The 16,286-nt window shown below is 29.0% G+C and overlaps 1 protein-coding gene and 1 long non-coding RNA gene across 2 annotated transcripts; both read left to right on the forward strand.

Moving 5' to 3' along the window:
* Positions 1–305: 305 nt before the first annotated feature.
* Positions 306–2,444, forward strand: LOC145047984 (caltractin-like). Its single transcript, XM_078996365.1, has 7 exons — positions 306–444; positions 974–1,091; positions 1,247–1,283; positions 1,390–1,417; positions 1,569–1,721; positions 1,785–1,887; positions 2,182–2,444. Exons 1-7 carry the CDS (start codon positions 442–444, stop codon positions 2,244–2,246), a joined length of 507 nt encoding a protein of 168 aa, XP_078852491.1. The 5' UTR covers positions 306–441; the 3' UTR covers positions 2,247–2,444.
* Positions 2,445–8,994: 6,550 nt separating this feature from the next.
* LOC144998896 (uncharacterized) lies at positions 8,995–12,391 on the forward strand. Its single transcript, XR_013660471.1, has 4 exons — positions 8,995–9,134; positions 9,239–9,421; positions 9,909–9,979; positions 12,336–12,391. It is a non-coding gene; the product is annotated as an uncharacterized LOC144998896 (long non-coding RNA).
* The last annotated feature ends 3,895 nt before the right edge of the window (positions 12,392–16,286 follow it).

Genomic DNA, 16,286 nt, shown 5'->3' on the forward strand with positions numbered 1-16,286 from the left:
TTGGGTACCTAAGCTTATATACCTTAAGGGTATATTCACTTTTCTCTTTATAAAATATAGTAATAAATATGATGTAATCTTGATATATTTATTATAAATATAATATTATTTATTTAATAATTATTTATAATAGAGTAATAATTAATTTAAATTTATTATATATAAACATTTTACTTATTATATTATAATTAGAAATATTTTTGTAATAAAAAAATATAATATATATTTGTTAAAATCTAATTATTAGATGAGTCTATTTTAATATTTTAGAAATATACGGTAGAGGACCCAATTGAAAATTACGAATTTCAAATTAATACTTATGGTTGTCTTTTTTGCTTTGAATCTGATCCTCCTTCTAGCAAACTCGTTCCACGCGTAGACGATTGAGGAGCGGAAAAGAAGCTGCTTTTGACGAAAGATCTCCAGATTTAGGTGCAAATGGTGAGTGTTCAGAACTTCGTATGCAACTGTATCTCAAATCTGCTTATGTTACCCGTATACGCTAAACTCTTGCTCAATTTTGTGCAATCATATGACACCAAAATAATTTTTTGTTCGATCATCTTTTGCTTCGTCATCGACCAATTTGAGATCGAGGGTTTCTCGGAAATCGAAAAATCTTGGTTTAGCATATAGAAAAGATGCTACTATTGGTATTTTCTGGTGAATTAGCGAACAAGGGTAGTAAAAATGGAGCTTAGGGCTTGTTGATTTGTGGTCAAAGTGATACTAATATGATCATAAGTCAAAACAGTCGGAATATATGGATCATGCGGGCTTCTGTTTGAATCTTTAATTGCACTATGTAACAGATACTGTCGTAGCAAAATGAAAACGGAGGTTTAGGGTTTGTTCTTTATCTTTTATATGTTTAGAAGACGTGAATGCCCTTCTCATTTATCTGCTAAACATATTCATTCCTTTTTTTCTATGAATTAGACTCATTTTTGCTATGGATTTGGGTTGTCAGGGTGTGTATGGAGAACCATCAAGGAGAGACAAACCCAAAGGACGTCATCATGGGTTAACTCAGCAGAAAAGGCAAGAGATCAAAGAAGCTTTTGAGCTCTTTGACACTGATGGCTCTGGTATGTTGTTAACCCAAAATCTTACATAATGCAATGCTAAAAGGGAATATAAAAACATGCTAAAAGATGCTTAAAAAATGCATCTAACACTTGACAAATGAATCCTGAGTGAATACGATTTGACTTGTGTGGTTGTTTTCTCTTTCAAACAATAGGCACCATCGATGCTAAGGAGCTGAATGTTGCAATGAGGTATGATATGACTAATGACCTTTCATATAACACACACAACAAAGATCTTATGATAGAGGATTATGCATACAAAACAATGATATGTTAACTTGATCAAATTTTTCAGGGCTCTTGGTTTTGAAATGACAGAGGAGGTAACATCCAACTCCCAATGATTTCCTTTTTTTTTTTTTCTTACACAACAATAATATGCTTTTAAGTTTTAACCCAATAGTCCGTTTTTCTTCCATTTTTGAGCTTATGAATCCTATTATGATATTCTGCAATCCTTTTTATTTTTCTCAGCAAATTAATCAAATGATAGCGGATGTAGACAAAGATGGAAGTGGTGCGATTGATTTTGATGAATTTGTGTATATGATGACTGCCAAAATTGGTGAGAGGGACAGCAAACAGGAGCTCACGAAAGCATTCCAAATCATTGACCAAGATAAAAATGTAACTTTCTAATATTATTGACCTTTTTTTTCATTAGAAATTAATGTCTTTGGAAAATTACAGGGGAAGATATCGGTTTCAGACATTAAAAATATTGCTAAGGAATTGGGCGAACATTTTACCGATGCAGAGATACATGAGATGGTGGAGGAAGCCGACCGCGATCGTGAGTTTTTCTACTTTTTCTCTCTGAACATGTGGGACAGGATATAACAGAACAGGTTGTACTGTATTTTGCATTTGGACTGACATTGATGTGAATGAGACAAAAAGTTGCGGTTTCTTGTTCCATCCAAGAAGGTAGGACAGGGATTGGGACCGACACTAGCTCTAGGTTTCTTGTCAGTGAAAAAAGACGTGAATGTCCTTCTCATCATGGAAAAATAATCCTGAATGCCCTTCTCACCGTGTAACAAACGAAGCCTTACTTTTTTTTTTTTTTTTTTTGGGTATTGATCAGATGATGGAGAAGTTAGCGTGGATGAGTTTATGAGAATGATGAAGAGAACTTCGTATGGATATTAGGCGAGTTTGAGCATATTAGGCTTGGAGGTGTCGCTTTTCCCTTTGATCATGTCATGTGTGATGTATAAAATCTATTATACTGATGGTTAATGATTTTTTTTTTTTTTTAAATATATGTGTCTAACATTGGTTAATGTGGTGTTTAGATGAATGATGTTTAAAATGAATAAACGAAAATGACAAACACCCTTGGGAAAATGCTTCAAAGAATGCAAGGATAAAATAGATGAGGGGAGTTTAAAGAAAATTATCGGATTTCAGTAGTACATATGTGCTTTTTTTACACCACCTTGCAAAATTTTAAAAAGTCCACAAAATGGGAAACTAGAAGGAAAGTTTGAAAACAAAAGGCTGTGTTTACATCTAGTATGTTTATTTTTTTATAACTTACATGAGGGTTGATAATCAACATGGTGGTGATGTTGAAGTGTCTTCGTTTCTATAGTCTGTAAGGTGCTTTGGGATATTTGCTCTTTCCTCTTCCTTATAATCATTGATGATAAATGATAGTGATACCTTGCTTAGTTCTTCCGTCTTATGTGAATTTATGCTATAATGATAAATGTCGATTTCATGTTTATAAGTGCATCTCTTGGACAATGCATTCCTTCTTATGATGGAATGGGGGTACAATCATGTGACTTCTCTAGTTACTAACATTTTTATTATGAATCTTAAGGTCATTTGAATGTTAGAAATCTGATAAAAATTTGTTTAAGAAAACTTGTTTGACAAACAAAATATTTGCACCATTTTTGCTGAATTTGTTTTCGATGTTAGAATTTAAGGAAATTTCATGGTTGAATAGAGGTCATGAGAGATCCAAGGGGAAGCGCCTTGATGTATGTTTTTTGTTGATGAAATTGTGTTGGTGGTTGAGTCTAAGACTAAGTTGAATGAACAGTTGACACATATAGATGAAAAGGGCTACGGATCAACACTATTAAAACATGGTATCTTTGATGCAAATACATTGGATACCCGAATGATGGAGTAGAGATAAGTATATAAAGGCAAGTTATTCTTTAAAAGGAAAGCTTCAAGTATTTAAGGTCTATGATCCACAAGGGAGAGGATGTGACTGGAAGGTCTTCTCATCCATCGCATAAAGACAGGTTTGTTAAAGCGGCGACGACCTCGGGAGTCTTGTATGACAGGAAGGTATCGTTGAAACTGGAGTGAAAACCCATGATGTAAGGATCCGAATCAAGGACTAAGAAATGAAGATGAAAGTAACAGAAATAAAAATGTTGAGATGAACTTACAGTAGAACTTTTTTGGATAGAATATTAAATGTGACTATAAAAAATTTGTTGGGAGTGACACGAATCATCAAAAAATGGTAGCAATGAAGAGTGAGGTAGTATGAATATGTCCAAAAGAGGTTTCCATCAACTATGGTAAGAAGGGTATATAATTAATGTCAATTGATGGTTAGATGAGGAGATGTCGTCCTAGAAGAAAGTTTGAGGATACTATAACACAATGGATCTTGCTCTTTTCGAGGCCTTGACTTCAATTAAGAGGTCGTGTATTTTTGTTTTATAGTGTGTATGATTAATTATTGCTTCCTACATATCAAATTAGATATGTAGCATAGACCGTTGTATGTTTTGTTTTATAATATGTATGATTGATTCTTGTTTCCTACTCATTATTGTATATCTTTTACTTTGCACATTAACTTACTATTTATATGTTTGTTTCGTTTGCGGGTTCTCAAATTCTGATGCTTATATTGAGTTTTACTCATGTATATGTCTTACCGCTCACTTTGACTTAATATCCCTTCATTTCACTCATTTATAATCCCCTTTTGTCACATCCCAAAGGTCATCTTGTGAAAAGTAGATTTACACTTATGGAGAAATGTTTGTAAACATCTAACCCCTACTAAACAAAACTCAATATTTTACCATTCTACAAGGTGTTTTTCGATCATTCGGGGATCTTTTAGGGGTCCAATAAGCAAAGTGTTACATATTTACTTTAACACTGTATTGGTAATATAAGTTGTTAAATCTATATTATTTTCTAGTATTTTCTTTGGTTTGTTGTTTTTAAAAAAATATATATATTAAAAAAATTCTTTGGATGTATTTTATTGTATAACACATATTATGATGTTATCCGAAAGTTTATTAACTTTTTTCATGCTTTTTAAAATTTTAACTTATACATTTCAAGTTTTCTTTAAAATTTAATAACATTTTAAACTTTTAAAATTTTTGTATAATTTTTTACTTATATTTTATCCAAATTTAATGAATAAAAGCTACCAATCGTTGTTAGATAGTTTTTGCTTACATAAAAAAAAATGAAACTTATATAAAAAAGAGTGGGTTATTTTGAGAAAAAAAAAGTGAGTCCAATTTACAGGATTCGAACCGGTTTTTAGCAGATTTTTGCATAAAATTTGAATTTTATAGTATAATCGTTTAAACATTATCCTATAAAAGACGGAGTATCACTGAAAAATATAAATTATATTCAAATAAACAAAAAGTTAAAAATATCTTAAATTATGACATGAAATCTTGTAAACTAAAAACGTTAAAAAAAACAATATATTCAAACAAAATTTCAAAAAACACATTTTATTCGAACATAACGTAAAAATTAATTAAATAAGAGAAAATACAAAAAATAATATTATGTTAAATAATCTAAATAAAAATATAAAATTATTATTATTATATTATTTATCTTATTATATATATATATATATATATATATATATATATATATAAAATTAATTAACATATTTAAAGAAAGAAAAAAAAAACTAGAAAAATCATAATTGTTAAGATGGAAAAGATGCGACAAGTTTTTTTTTTTTTTAAGAAACTCTATCATAAATTAGAAAATAATATATCATGATAATCTAATTATTAAAAAACAATCATCAGGGGGTAATAATAAATATAAAAAAGTATGGACTAATGGGGTAATAATAAATATAAAAAGGGTATGGATAAATGATGCTTTTTTATCTAATTAGATGGACTATTTTGATTATACCACATAAATTATTTCTATTATTAACTTTGTTATCTATTAAAAATATAATAAATTTAAACCAACAAAAAATATTACTTTCTAATTATTACTTTTATTAGTAAAACAATAAAACAAAAAATGATTATTAATTTTAAAATTAATGTTACAACGTAATAATAAAGCTCTATCAACATACAAATAAAAAATCTATAATAAAAATAATTAATTATTAGTAAATAAAAAACAATTCAAACAATTAATTTGGCTGGATATAATACGAATTTGATATTGGATTCAGAAAGATTGGTTTAACTAAAATTTCCACCAAAGGGCTTTCGAGCTCAGCGGTATCCGGTATTGCCCTCCCTTTTTGAGGTCGAGGGTTTGAGTCCCTCACGGGACTTAGATAGATGGAGAATTAGGCGCCTGACTTATCCACAGACTTTTCTTATCTATCCACAGAAAAAAAAAAAAAGATTATGGACAAATATACCCTCAATATAATTTCTAGGTATTTAATTAAGATACAAAAACCTATGTTTTAATTTGAAACGCTAAAAAACTTATAAAGGTGCTGTTTTTTCAACTTACGTTCCTTCCTTAGACAAAATTATTTCAACAAACGCTTTTTCATCTGGCGCTGCTTTTCACTGACTTCTTCTTCAACCTACTCTCAATTGGTAACTTTAAAATTGATGTTTGATTTAATTTTGTTAAAATATTATGACTATTGATTTTGATTTTGTTTTGCCACAAAGGAATTATCATTGTATCTTATTTAACTTTAATTGTTATCTTTCATCTCGAAGCAATTAAATCATCATTAACTTTATCTTCATTCACAGTTTACAAAACTTCATGAAAGTGCATGACATATTAATAATTTAATATTCACTTTGCTTTTTATTTAAGGTCATGTTGCAATATCTAATTGATTATCATGACAAGCCATATTGCATCTTCATGTGAACAGAATCTAAGAATTTTAATTGAGAAAATTAGGATAATCATATATAGGAATAATTATCAATTGAGTTGAGTTAAAATGATAAATTGATTCTTTTATATGTTAAAACTATTATGTTAAAATGATAAATGGATTCTTGAATAAACAAATGGGTTATATGTTTGATTCTTGGAGGTAATAGTTGGTTGTGATAAAATTCATTAACAGGTGGGAATGGATTTATGAAGTCTTATGTTGCAAAATAAAGAACTTTATTTAGCTAAGTCTAAATTTCAATCATATAATGAATTATTAAAGAGTGTACGAGATTTCTATTACACTAAAGGATATGGGGTATCTATTTGAGATTCAAGGAAAGACAAATATGTCACGTTGCAATGTGATTGAGGTGGTTCCTATCGAGATAGATTGTGTATTGGAGAGAAAAGAAAGAAGGACACCGGATCTCGTTTGATTAAATGTCCCTTCCAGATTGCAGGTAAAAAGGGAAATGATGGTGTTTGGGTACTTAAGGCAAAAAACTTGACTCACAATCATGAACCGGCTATAGATGTATCTGGTCATCCATCATTCCGTCGATTATCACCGGAGGATGTACAAAGTGTCAAAAACATGAGGCTTTCTAGCATACCCAAGGCAAATTCTTTCTTCTTTACGTCATAAAAGTCAAAACCTTCCGGCAGTCTCTCGAACCATATACAACTTGAAGGAAAAAATCCGCAAGGACAACTTGAATAATCGATCAATGGTTAGTGCCTTATTTGAAGAGTTTGAAAAATAAGGATTTGTTTATGATTATTTACATAATCCACGAGGGCATATAACCCATTTGTTCATAGCACATCCTTTGTCGATTAAACTTGCCAAAATCTTCTCAAATATCTTTGTAATGGATTGCACATACAAAACAAACAAATATAACATGCCTCTCCTTGATATCATTGGGGTTTCATGCTTTAATTTGTCTTTTTATTCTGGCTTTGTTTTTCTGGAGAGAGAGGATGAAGATAGTTATATTTGGGCATTAAGTGTGATTAAGAAGACCCTTGAAAATCGTGAACCATCTGTGATTATGTCTGATAGAGAGTTGGCATTAATGAATGCCATAAAGATGGTACTTCCGAACACGACAAACCTTTTGTGTATTTGGCATATTGAAAAGAATGTGTTGACAAATTGTAAGAAGCATTTCACAAATACAGAAGAGTTTGACATATTTATGTCAAATTGGAATAATATAGCATATTCAACAACAACAACAATTTTTGAACAGACTTGGGGTGAATTTGAGTTGCTTTATCAAACAAAGCAAGTTGCAATTGAGTATATAAAAAAACATGGTTGCCCTGGAACGAAAAGTTTGTTAGTGCTTGGATAAAAAATTATTTGCATTTTGACAATCGTTCATCTTCAAGGGCCGAAGATGTTCATTCCAAGCTTAAATCGTATCTACAAGTATCTACGGGTGGGTTTCAAGGTGTTAAAGAAAAGATTTGTCTCGCAATCACACATGAATTCAATGAGATTAAAGTGTAACTCTCAAATGAGAAAATCAAAGTTCTTCTTAAGTGTGACACACCTGTTTTTAGAGAGCTTTTGTATCATGTATCTCATTTTGCACTAAAGGAGATACATATACAATATGAAAAAGTAAAAAAAGGTAATGTTTACAAAGATATATAATTTTACATTATTGCACGACATTAAGTTTTACATTAACCTTTAATAACTATTTTTGTTTTTTTAGGTACAATGGCTCCTTGCACTGGCCATTTTATGGCAACCATGAGTCTTCCTTGTGCTCATAAGATACAACATTTGCAGGGAATGAAACTTTCATTAAATCTTATTCATCCACATTGGATGATTGATACATGGCGCTTGAATTCAGAAGATGATTCACATAATGATGGCTTTAAAAAATTTGGTGAGTTGCTTACTGAGTTGTCATCAAGATACCAAATGTGGCCTTTAAGTAAGAAAGAATTTGCTACTTATATGATTAATAAGCTTTTGATTGAATTCGATACGTTGTTTGAGCCTATGATCCGTTGACCGAAGGGTAGACCTCCAAAATCAAAGAAGAAAAAAGGAATGATTTGAGCTTGTGGAATCATCTCAAACACCAAAAACTTCGAGTTCTACTGGTGTTTTTCAAATTAACAATGAAGTATCTGATAATATCAGTTATATAAATAATGAAAACAACTTATTTGATTTAAATGCATATCCAACCTTTTCAAGTGATGATATGACATGAGTAGTTTGAAATTTTGATATGTATTAATTTGAATATTTGATATGTATTAGTTTGAATATTGGATTGTTATTTGCTAGGCATTATTTTTATGTTATATTTTTTTATATTAAATTGTTCATTGTATAGTAGTTTTATAATTAATATGTTTATAACCTTTTAATTAAAATTAAGTTAGTGATGTGAGTTGTGAACTCTAAATAAGAAACAAATACAAAGAATAAGCATACGAGGCGAAAATGTATAATTGTTATTTTTTAAATTTATAAATTAATAAATGATATAATTGTGGTTCGGTTTAGAGTTCTTAAAAATAAGGCTATTATCTCTTAGCATTTAAAATTTAATGCGAGGGTAAAATTGTCCATATATTGTTTTTTCTTGGATTGATAAAAAAAACTGGATGAATCATCTTCCTGAGAATCATTAGATTTGATTTGACGTTAAAAAAAAAAAAATCCATTTTGATGTTATTTAATGCAATTCGTAAGAATAAGATTCTCAATTAAAACGATGATCTTTCACTAACGGTTCATTTGACTACAAAAGAGCGCCAGACGCGGAAATCTTCATATTTCTTCTTCATTCTGGCGTCTCGCATTCACGTCTTTTTTCTTGAAATTACGAGGATGATATTAATCCTTTCCTCTGGCGTTCCTTGTTGGTATACAGATCATCTTTCTCTAGATCCAAAATGCATATACGTTTTCTCCATCATAGGGTTTTAAACACATTATTATATGCTCTTTCCATTCCATTCCTCTATAGGTTCGTAAGTTCTTCATGGAACACTTGAAATTCCTAATATTAATCGTTTTCTCCGGTTCCAAGAAACAAACTAATCTCTGGAATTGGCGACATGGCGACAGTGGAAGAAGACGATGATGTCGATGAGCAAGCGTTCTTGGCCGTTCTCATTTTCCTTCTCATGATCTGCATTTATTTCTTCAGGTATTCGTATCCTTTATCGAAAATCACGTACGTGGACTTGCATTTCGTTAGGGTTTAATTCGTCTAAATCACATTTTCTGTTGATGTTCTTTTAAATACAGTAGTTATTTCTTTTAGTGTCTAATTGGTTTAACGATCATCTCAAGATTAAAGTTAACATAGTTTTTCACTGAAGTTTGTGTTGCTCAAATTTAACAATACAACTTCTGTGATCTTCAAAACCTAATTCTTTCAGGGTTTAGTAATTTAAAAAAAAAATTATATAGCAGTCACTGATTATTTTGAAGATGAAATCAAAGACATTTGACACACAAATTGAGACGTGAACATTCTCTTTGGAATTCGAGCAAGATTTTTTCTTTATACATCGCCTTTCACCATAGTGCTGGGTGTTATTCTTTTTCCAGTTTGAATATTCTCTTGGTCAATTGAGTGACTCTAAACATCTGTTCTTCTGTTGTGTGTTCTTAATTTTTGACATTTACAGTGGAGATACTGAATCTTTTTATACTCCAAGTGTACTGTGAAATAGCAAACCACTTTTGGTTCTTATTCCAGGTATGTTCTATTCTATTCTATTAAACATATGTATGTATTTTGTTGTGTGTTCTAAATCCCTATCACTTATAGTTGAGATACTAAACTCTTGCTGTTTGTATTAGTTTCATTGATAAGCATTTCAAACTAAAAGAGCTTGAACATGATACAATAAATAGCAAAATACTTATGTGAATCTTTTTTTTTTCTGTTTTGTGATGAATAGTAAGCTGAATGATGGTATGTCTTGTTCATCTAGGTTATTAATATCACTTTTTCCTTGTTATTTTCCACACAAATGTTTCTTTTATATATTATTCACTTCTTAATCCAGGTATGTTCTATTCTACTAATTTCCTATCACTTATAGTGGAGATACTAAATTCTTGATGTATGTATTAGTTTACATAGATTATCATTTCAAACCAAAACAACTTCAATAAGATATAAGGTTAAATGCAATAAATAGCAAAATAGTTTCATTTATTTCTACAACTGCATTGTAGGTTTCAAAAGTTTCTTATCAAGGCATTTTACTTTGAAAAATCTACAAAATATAGCAATGCACTTTCCAAATTTCTCACTATAAGCATATTTTCCTATTCAAAATTAGTAACATTGTAACTTCCACTGCTTTTTTTTTTCATCAAAGCATTAAACTTATGAAAAATCTTCCAGTTTTAGCTTATTATACACATATTTTCATTTGAAAAAATTAACCCATTTATATATATTTTCTCTTTTTATTCTTTTTATGTTACAACATTGTTGCATTAATTTTTTTTCATCAAGGCTCTCTTTCAAAAATCAACCAGTTATAGCAGTGTTTTCTAAGTTTTTGTTGACTTAACCACATTTCCTATTGAAAAATGAACCCAATTATATTTCAGTTATAGCTTTGTATAAAAAATAATTTCCCTTTGAAAAGTCAACTAAGTTTTATCTTGAAAAATCAGTCAAATCATTCAATAAGGCATTTTATCTTGAAAAATATATTCCAATTATAGCTTTGTATAAAAAGCAATTTCCCTTTGAAAAGTCAACGAAGGTTTAGTATTACACTTCTCAGTTTTGTTTTTCTAGCATTGGTCTTTTCCAAAGTTTTCTTAACAATTTTATTCTTATAAATTCTATTTATTTTGAAAAGTATGCTACAGTATTGTAACTTTCAAAGGTTTTCTTATTCTGGCATTTTACTTTGAAATTGTTATCAAACTTTTTATCAAGGCATTTTTTTAGGTTGGATCATTTTATCTTTATGTTAGAACATTTTTATTTTCAAAACATTTCTTATTTAAGTCTTTTGTATGTTGAAAAATCTACCAGTTATAGCTTGGCATTTTTTAGTTTTATTTCTCTTACAACATTGTACTTTTGGTTTTCTTATTATAAGCACATTTCCTTTTGAAAAATCGTCCCAGTTCTAGCATTATTATTTTTCAGTTTTCTTTCTGTTTGATCATTGAAATTTTTAGTTTTTTTCTCTTATCAAGAATTTTTTTTTTGAAGGTCAAACTGTTGTAGCGCTGTACTTATCAATAGCTAATATGTTTATATGCATAATTAATCTTTTTTAAATGGCTTATCAAGTCCATATTAATACAATTTTTCTTCATATTTTGGTGTGGATGCAATTTCATTTGTTGTGCAGTTTTATTTGTACCTTTTATCTTTTTTGATTTATGCAATTTTATTTGTTGTGCAGTTTCATTTTACTAAACTTTTGATAGGAACTTTAAGGTCATCTCATCTGCTTTTTTTCTTCTAAAAATTATGGTAAATGCAAGTTTGTTTACTCAGATTAGCTCTTATCATCTCTATATTTGTTTAATACATTTTACTATATCTTCCTACCTTTTGCTTCTACCTTTCTTCCCACTCATATGAAATAATGACATATCGAATCCATTATTCTCTCTTAATCCCCTCGCTGAAACACTTGACTAGGAAGATGGATAGGAACAAAAAATAGGAGGATATTTGACTACTCAGGTTCTTTATATGGTTTTTTTCCTACTTTTAAATTTAAGGTTTTTGATTAAGTTTTTCTTGTTTTTCATCTTGTCCTTCATTTGTAACTGAGATAATCTTTGAATCTTTTGGTTTTATTCATTTCTTATAGGCTGTTCCTTAAAATGTACAGGGTTATGATAGATTGATTATGGTTTTATTGGTTTTTGATTCCTGTCAAATTGTTAATTTGTAATTTTAGTTCATTTGTTGTTTTTTATTCACCCTCCATATCATATTGTCTTGCCCTGTTAATCGAGATTATTAACCTAAGAAAGTTAAGAAAGTTTCTTTCATCATTTATAATAAATATTCTCATGGACAATCGAGTGATTCTAATCATCTTTTTTTTGTTGTGTGTTCTCAGTTCTTGTCACTTTTATTGGAGAATTAACAAGCTACTTTCTAATGTTCTTAATCTAGGTATTTTCTGTTTTACTAGAGCTCTCTCTATATTTTTTGTTTGTTCTAAATTCCTATCACTTATAATGGAGATACTAAATTCTTGCTGTATGTATTAGTTTACGTTGATCAGCATTTCAAACCAAAAGAACTTCAATAAGAAAATCGGCTAAATGCAATAAATATCAGAATACTTTCATTTTTTTTTCTATTATTGCATTGTTACTTTCAGTTGTTTTCTTATCAAGACATTTTACATTGAAATATCTGCACTCTTTAGTTTTCTTAATTACCATAAGCACATTCCTCTTTTGAGATTTGGCATTACATATTTCAGTTTTTTTTCTGTTACAACAATTTAACTTCCATGGTTTTTCTTATTAAGGCAGTTATACTTTCAAAATACTTGCAGTTATTAGATTGTACTTTCATTTTGTTAATTATCAACCCAAATTAGATAGCACTTTTAGTTTTCCAACTCTCAAATTTTATATTAATAAGTCTTTTTACTGTGAAAAATCTAGTAACTTTTTCTATATTAAGGAACTTAATTTTGAAAAATCAAACATCTACAACTTTGTACTTTGATTTTTTTTCCTTTTATAGCATTTTACTTTGAAAAAATCACCAGATATGACATTCAACTTTCAAAATTTCTATAAACTCATTTCTTTTTAACGGCATTCAACTTTCAAAAATTATAGTTTTAATTAAATAAATGGATTATATGTTTCTCAAACATGTGCAAAAGTTGCAGGATTGTACAGTCTACCATATGGTACAATGAATACTAAAGGTTAATTCCTATGGAAGTGGAATAAAAGGAGCTGTTTGTAAGCATATATCCTTTTGAAAAATCAACCCAATTATAGCATTGGGCTTTGTAGTATATCTTTCTTTTACAACTCTGTAACTTTCAAATAATTAGAAAAAAAAAGAATCTTAATTAATATCATCTGATCTTGTTTTTTCTACACTTGCTATAGTAGAGGAAAATACACATTTTTACTGAAGTTGGATGCTTGGTGGTGGTAATATGCAGTTTATTTGGTTTATGCGTTCTTGTTTTATATAGCTAATACATTTATATGTGTTCTTTGCTTTAAATTATGAATCTTAATAACATCTACTTTATTTTTACAGTTGCTATAGTGGAGTAAAGTGCACATATTTTTTTTTATTACTGAAAGTCAGTTTTTTTCAACCAATGCTTTTTGGTAAATTGCAGTTTTTCTGGTTTGACCATTCTTATTTTACCCCCTTTAGTTATATTAATTGCAGTTGTTTTGGTTGTTTTTCATTTTATACATAGATAATCTTATATTCTTTTGGTTTTATGTATTGGTGATAGGTGATTGATCCTGCTCTTTATTCCTTTTAAGTTCATTGTTTTAGTTTCTTGTTTAATCATATAGAATGAATCATAGTAAAATTTTGGGTGTTTTCCCCTTGTATATTTTCATGCTATCATTTTCTGTAGGCCCCTATGATTAGTAAAATTAGGTTATTGATATAGAGTATGAAGTATTTTTTTAGATAAACAAAATCATGGTATGCTGTATTCATTTAGGTTTTTGATTTGATTGATATAGAGGTCTTGATTATAAGGATCTTTCCTGGTTTAAATATTTCCTATTCTATTTTACTTATTTATTTAGATGCATTTCTAGAGGATTTATAGGGATATGATTATTCTGCTTTAAATGGCTGTCAATTAGCTTGTAAACTCTATAAATTCTGCTGTATTCTCCATGGTGAGTAATAACAAGAAGAAAAAATTGTTCTCAAGATTTACAAGAGTAAATGTTGTGGGCTTCAGAAATCAGAATACAGGTTGAAAGGAGTCAAAGATACATCTCAGCATGTAAAAAATGATTCTACAGGTAATGAAAACCAGTGTCTCCTCATGTCTAAAAGGTATTTATTATTCTAACAAATTTAGCATTGTCTCTTTGATCCACTTATATGTTTTTTTTTTCAGTTTACTTATTATTATATCAATTTTTGTTAATGAAAGCACTTAATTTGAAATTTCCACTTTTATACATTGGAGCTTTTTTAGGTTGTGTAACTAAACTTGTTATTGAAGCAAAATCAAAAGCTAGGAGCGTATTCAACTTTTTCCTTTACTAATTTGTTTGTTATGAATCTTATTATCATCTTGTTTTTTATACAGTTGCTATAATAGAGGAAGATACACATATCTTTACTGAAATTCGATGCTTTTTTTATAGCTTTTATGTTTATATGCAAAGTTAATCTTCTTTAAGTTGGCTTATCTATCGCATATTAATACAATTTTCAATCATATTTTGGTGTGGCTGTAAAGTAAGCCCCTGATTTCTGTGTTGTAGACTAATTAAATAAGAAATTGCTATGCTTTCATTTATTTTCTTCTGGAGTTACAATAAACAATACTGGTGTCACTTATATAAGTGTAAGGGGTTATTTCTTTTTAACTTAATGAGCTTAATGAGTACTTAAGCACTTAATCTGGACAACTATATATCACTGTTTGTGTTTTAGCTTAATCTGGAACAGGAAATCCAAGAAACCTGACTTAATGTATTAAGACACCAACACTTTACAGATTTGTCTTTTTTTTTTTTTTTTTTTTTTTTTTTTTTTTTGTTTTCAGTTTCTCCTACTGTTAAAATGTTAAATATGTATTAATGTTTTGGAAATTGAGGGTGAAATGGTCATTTAGTGTCACTAAGAGAGTTTATTGAATCTAAAAAGGAAACATGGGTTATGTATAGTTGTATACAACATTTTATCCTTACAAAAATCTTGTGCCCATTCAGCCATTTTTCCCTTTGTTAATAAATCTTAAGTTGAATGATTGTATGTCTTATTGATATCACTTTCTCCTTGTTATTTTCCACACAGATGTTTCTTATATATATTATTCACTTCTTAATCCAGGCATGTTCTATTCTATTGAATTCCTATCACTTATAGTGGAGATTCTAAATTCTTGATGTATGTATTAGTTTACATAGATTATCATTTCAAACCAAAACAACTTCAATAAGATAATAAGCTAAATGCAATAAATAGCAAAATAGTTTCATTTGTTTCTACAATTGCATTGTAGATTTCAAAAAGTTTCTTATCAATGCATTTTACTTTGAAAAATCTACAAAATATGGCATTGCACTTTCCAATTTTCTTACTATAAGCATATTTTCCTATTCAAAATTAGCAACATTGTAACTTTCATGTTTTTTCTTATCAAAGCATTTTACTTATGAAAATACTTCCATTTTTAGCATTTTACTTTCAGTTTGCTTATTATACACATATTTTCATTTGAAAAACTAACCCGTTTATATATTTTCTCTCTTTATTCTTTTTATGTTACAACATTGTTACGTTAATTTATTTTTCATCAAGGCTTTCTTTCAAAAATCTTCCAGTTATTACAAGTGTTAGTTAAGTTTTTGTTGACTTAACCGTATTTCCTATTGAAAAATCAACACTATTATTGCATTTTAACTTCCACTTTTTTTTTTCCCTATTGAGGAATTGCACTATGAAAATTCCACCAACTATAGCATTACACATTTTAGCTTTTTTTGGTTACAAACTTTTAACTTTCAACTTTTTTTTTTCTTATCGAGGTATTTTACATTGAAAGTCAAATTATTCAATTAAGCATTTTATCTTGAAAAATTATTATTCATGTAATACTTCATTTTGTTAGATGAATAATAGTAAGTTGAATCATGGTATGTCGTATTCATTTAGGTTATTACTGATAGAGGGGAAATTTACAAAATTTATAAATTTCTAATTCTATCTTTACTTTTTTTTTTTTCCTAAGATCTTAAGAATGAATCCTGGTCATCGTGTGGTTGGAAGAGGTGTCATTTCTGACATCACTCACACCAATGTCACTGTATGTTTGTTTATT

This window comes from Lactuca saligna, chromosome 5, assembly GCF_052625555.1.
Source record: "Lactuca saligna cultivar CGN05327 chromosome 5, ASM5262555v1, whole genome shotgun sequence".
Classification (NCBI taxonomy): domain Eukaryota; kingdom Viridiplantae; phylum Streptophyta; class Magnoliopsida; order Asterales; family Asteraceae; genus Lactuca; species Lactuca saligna.

What these genes read in the sequence shown, in the direction of transcription:
- LOC145047984 (XM_078996365.1), top strand. An exon ending in CTTTGACACTGATGGCTCTG is followed by an intron (nt 1,092 to 1,246) that starts GTATGTTGTTAA and finishes TTCAAACAATAG; the next exon opens with GCACCATCGATGCTAAGGAG. An exon ending in GTTTTGAAATGACAGAGGAG is followed by an intron (nt 1,418 to 1,568) that starts GTAACATCCAAC and finishes TATTTTTCTCAG; the next exon opens with CAAATTAATCAAATGATAGC.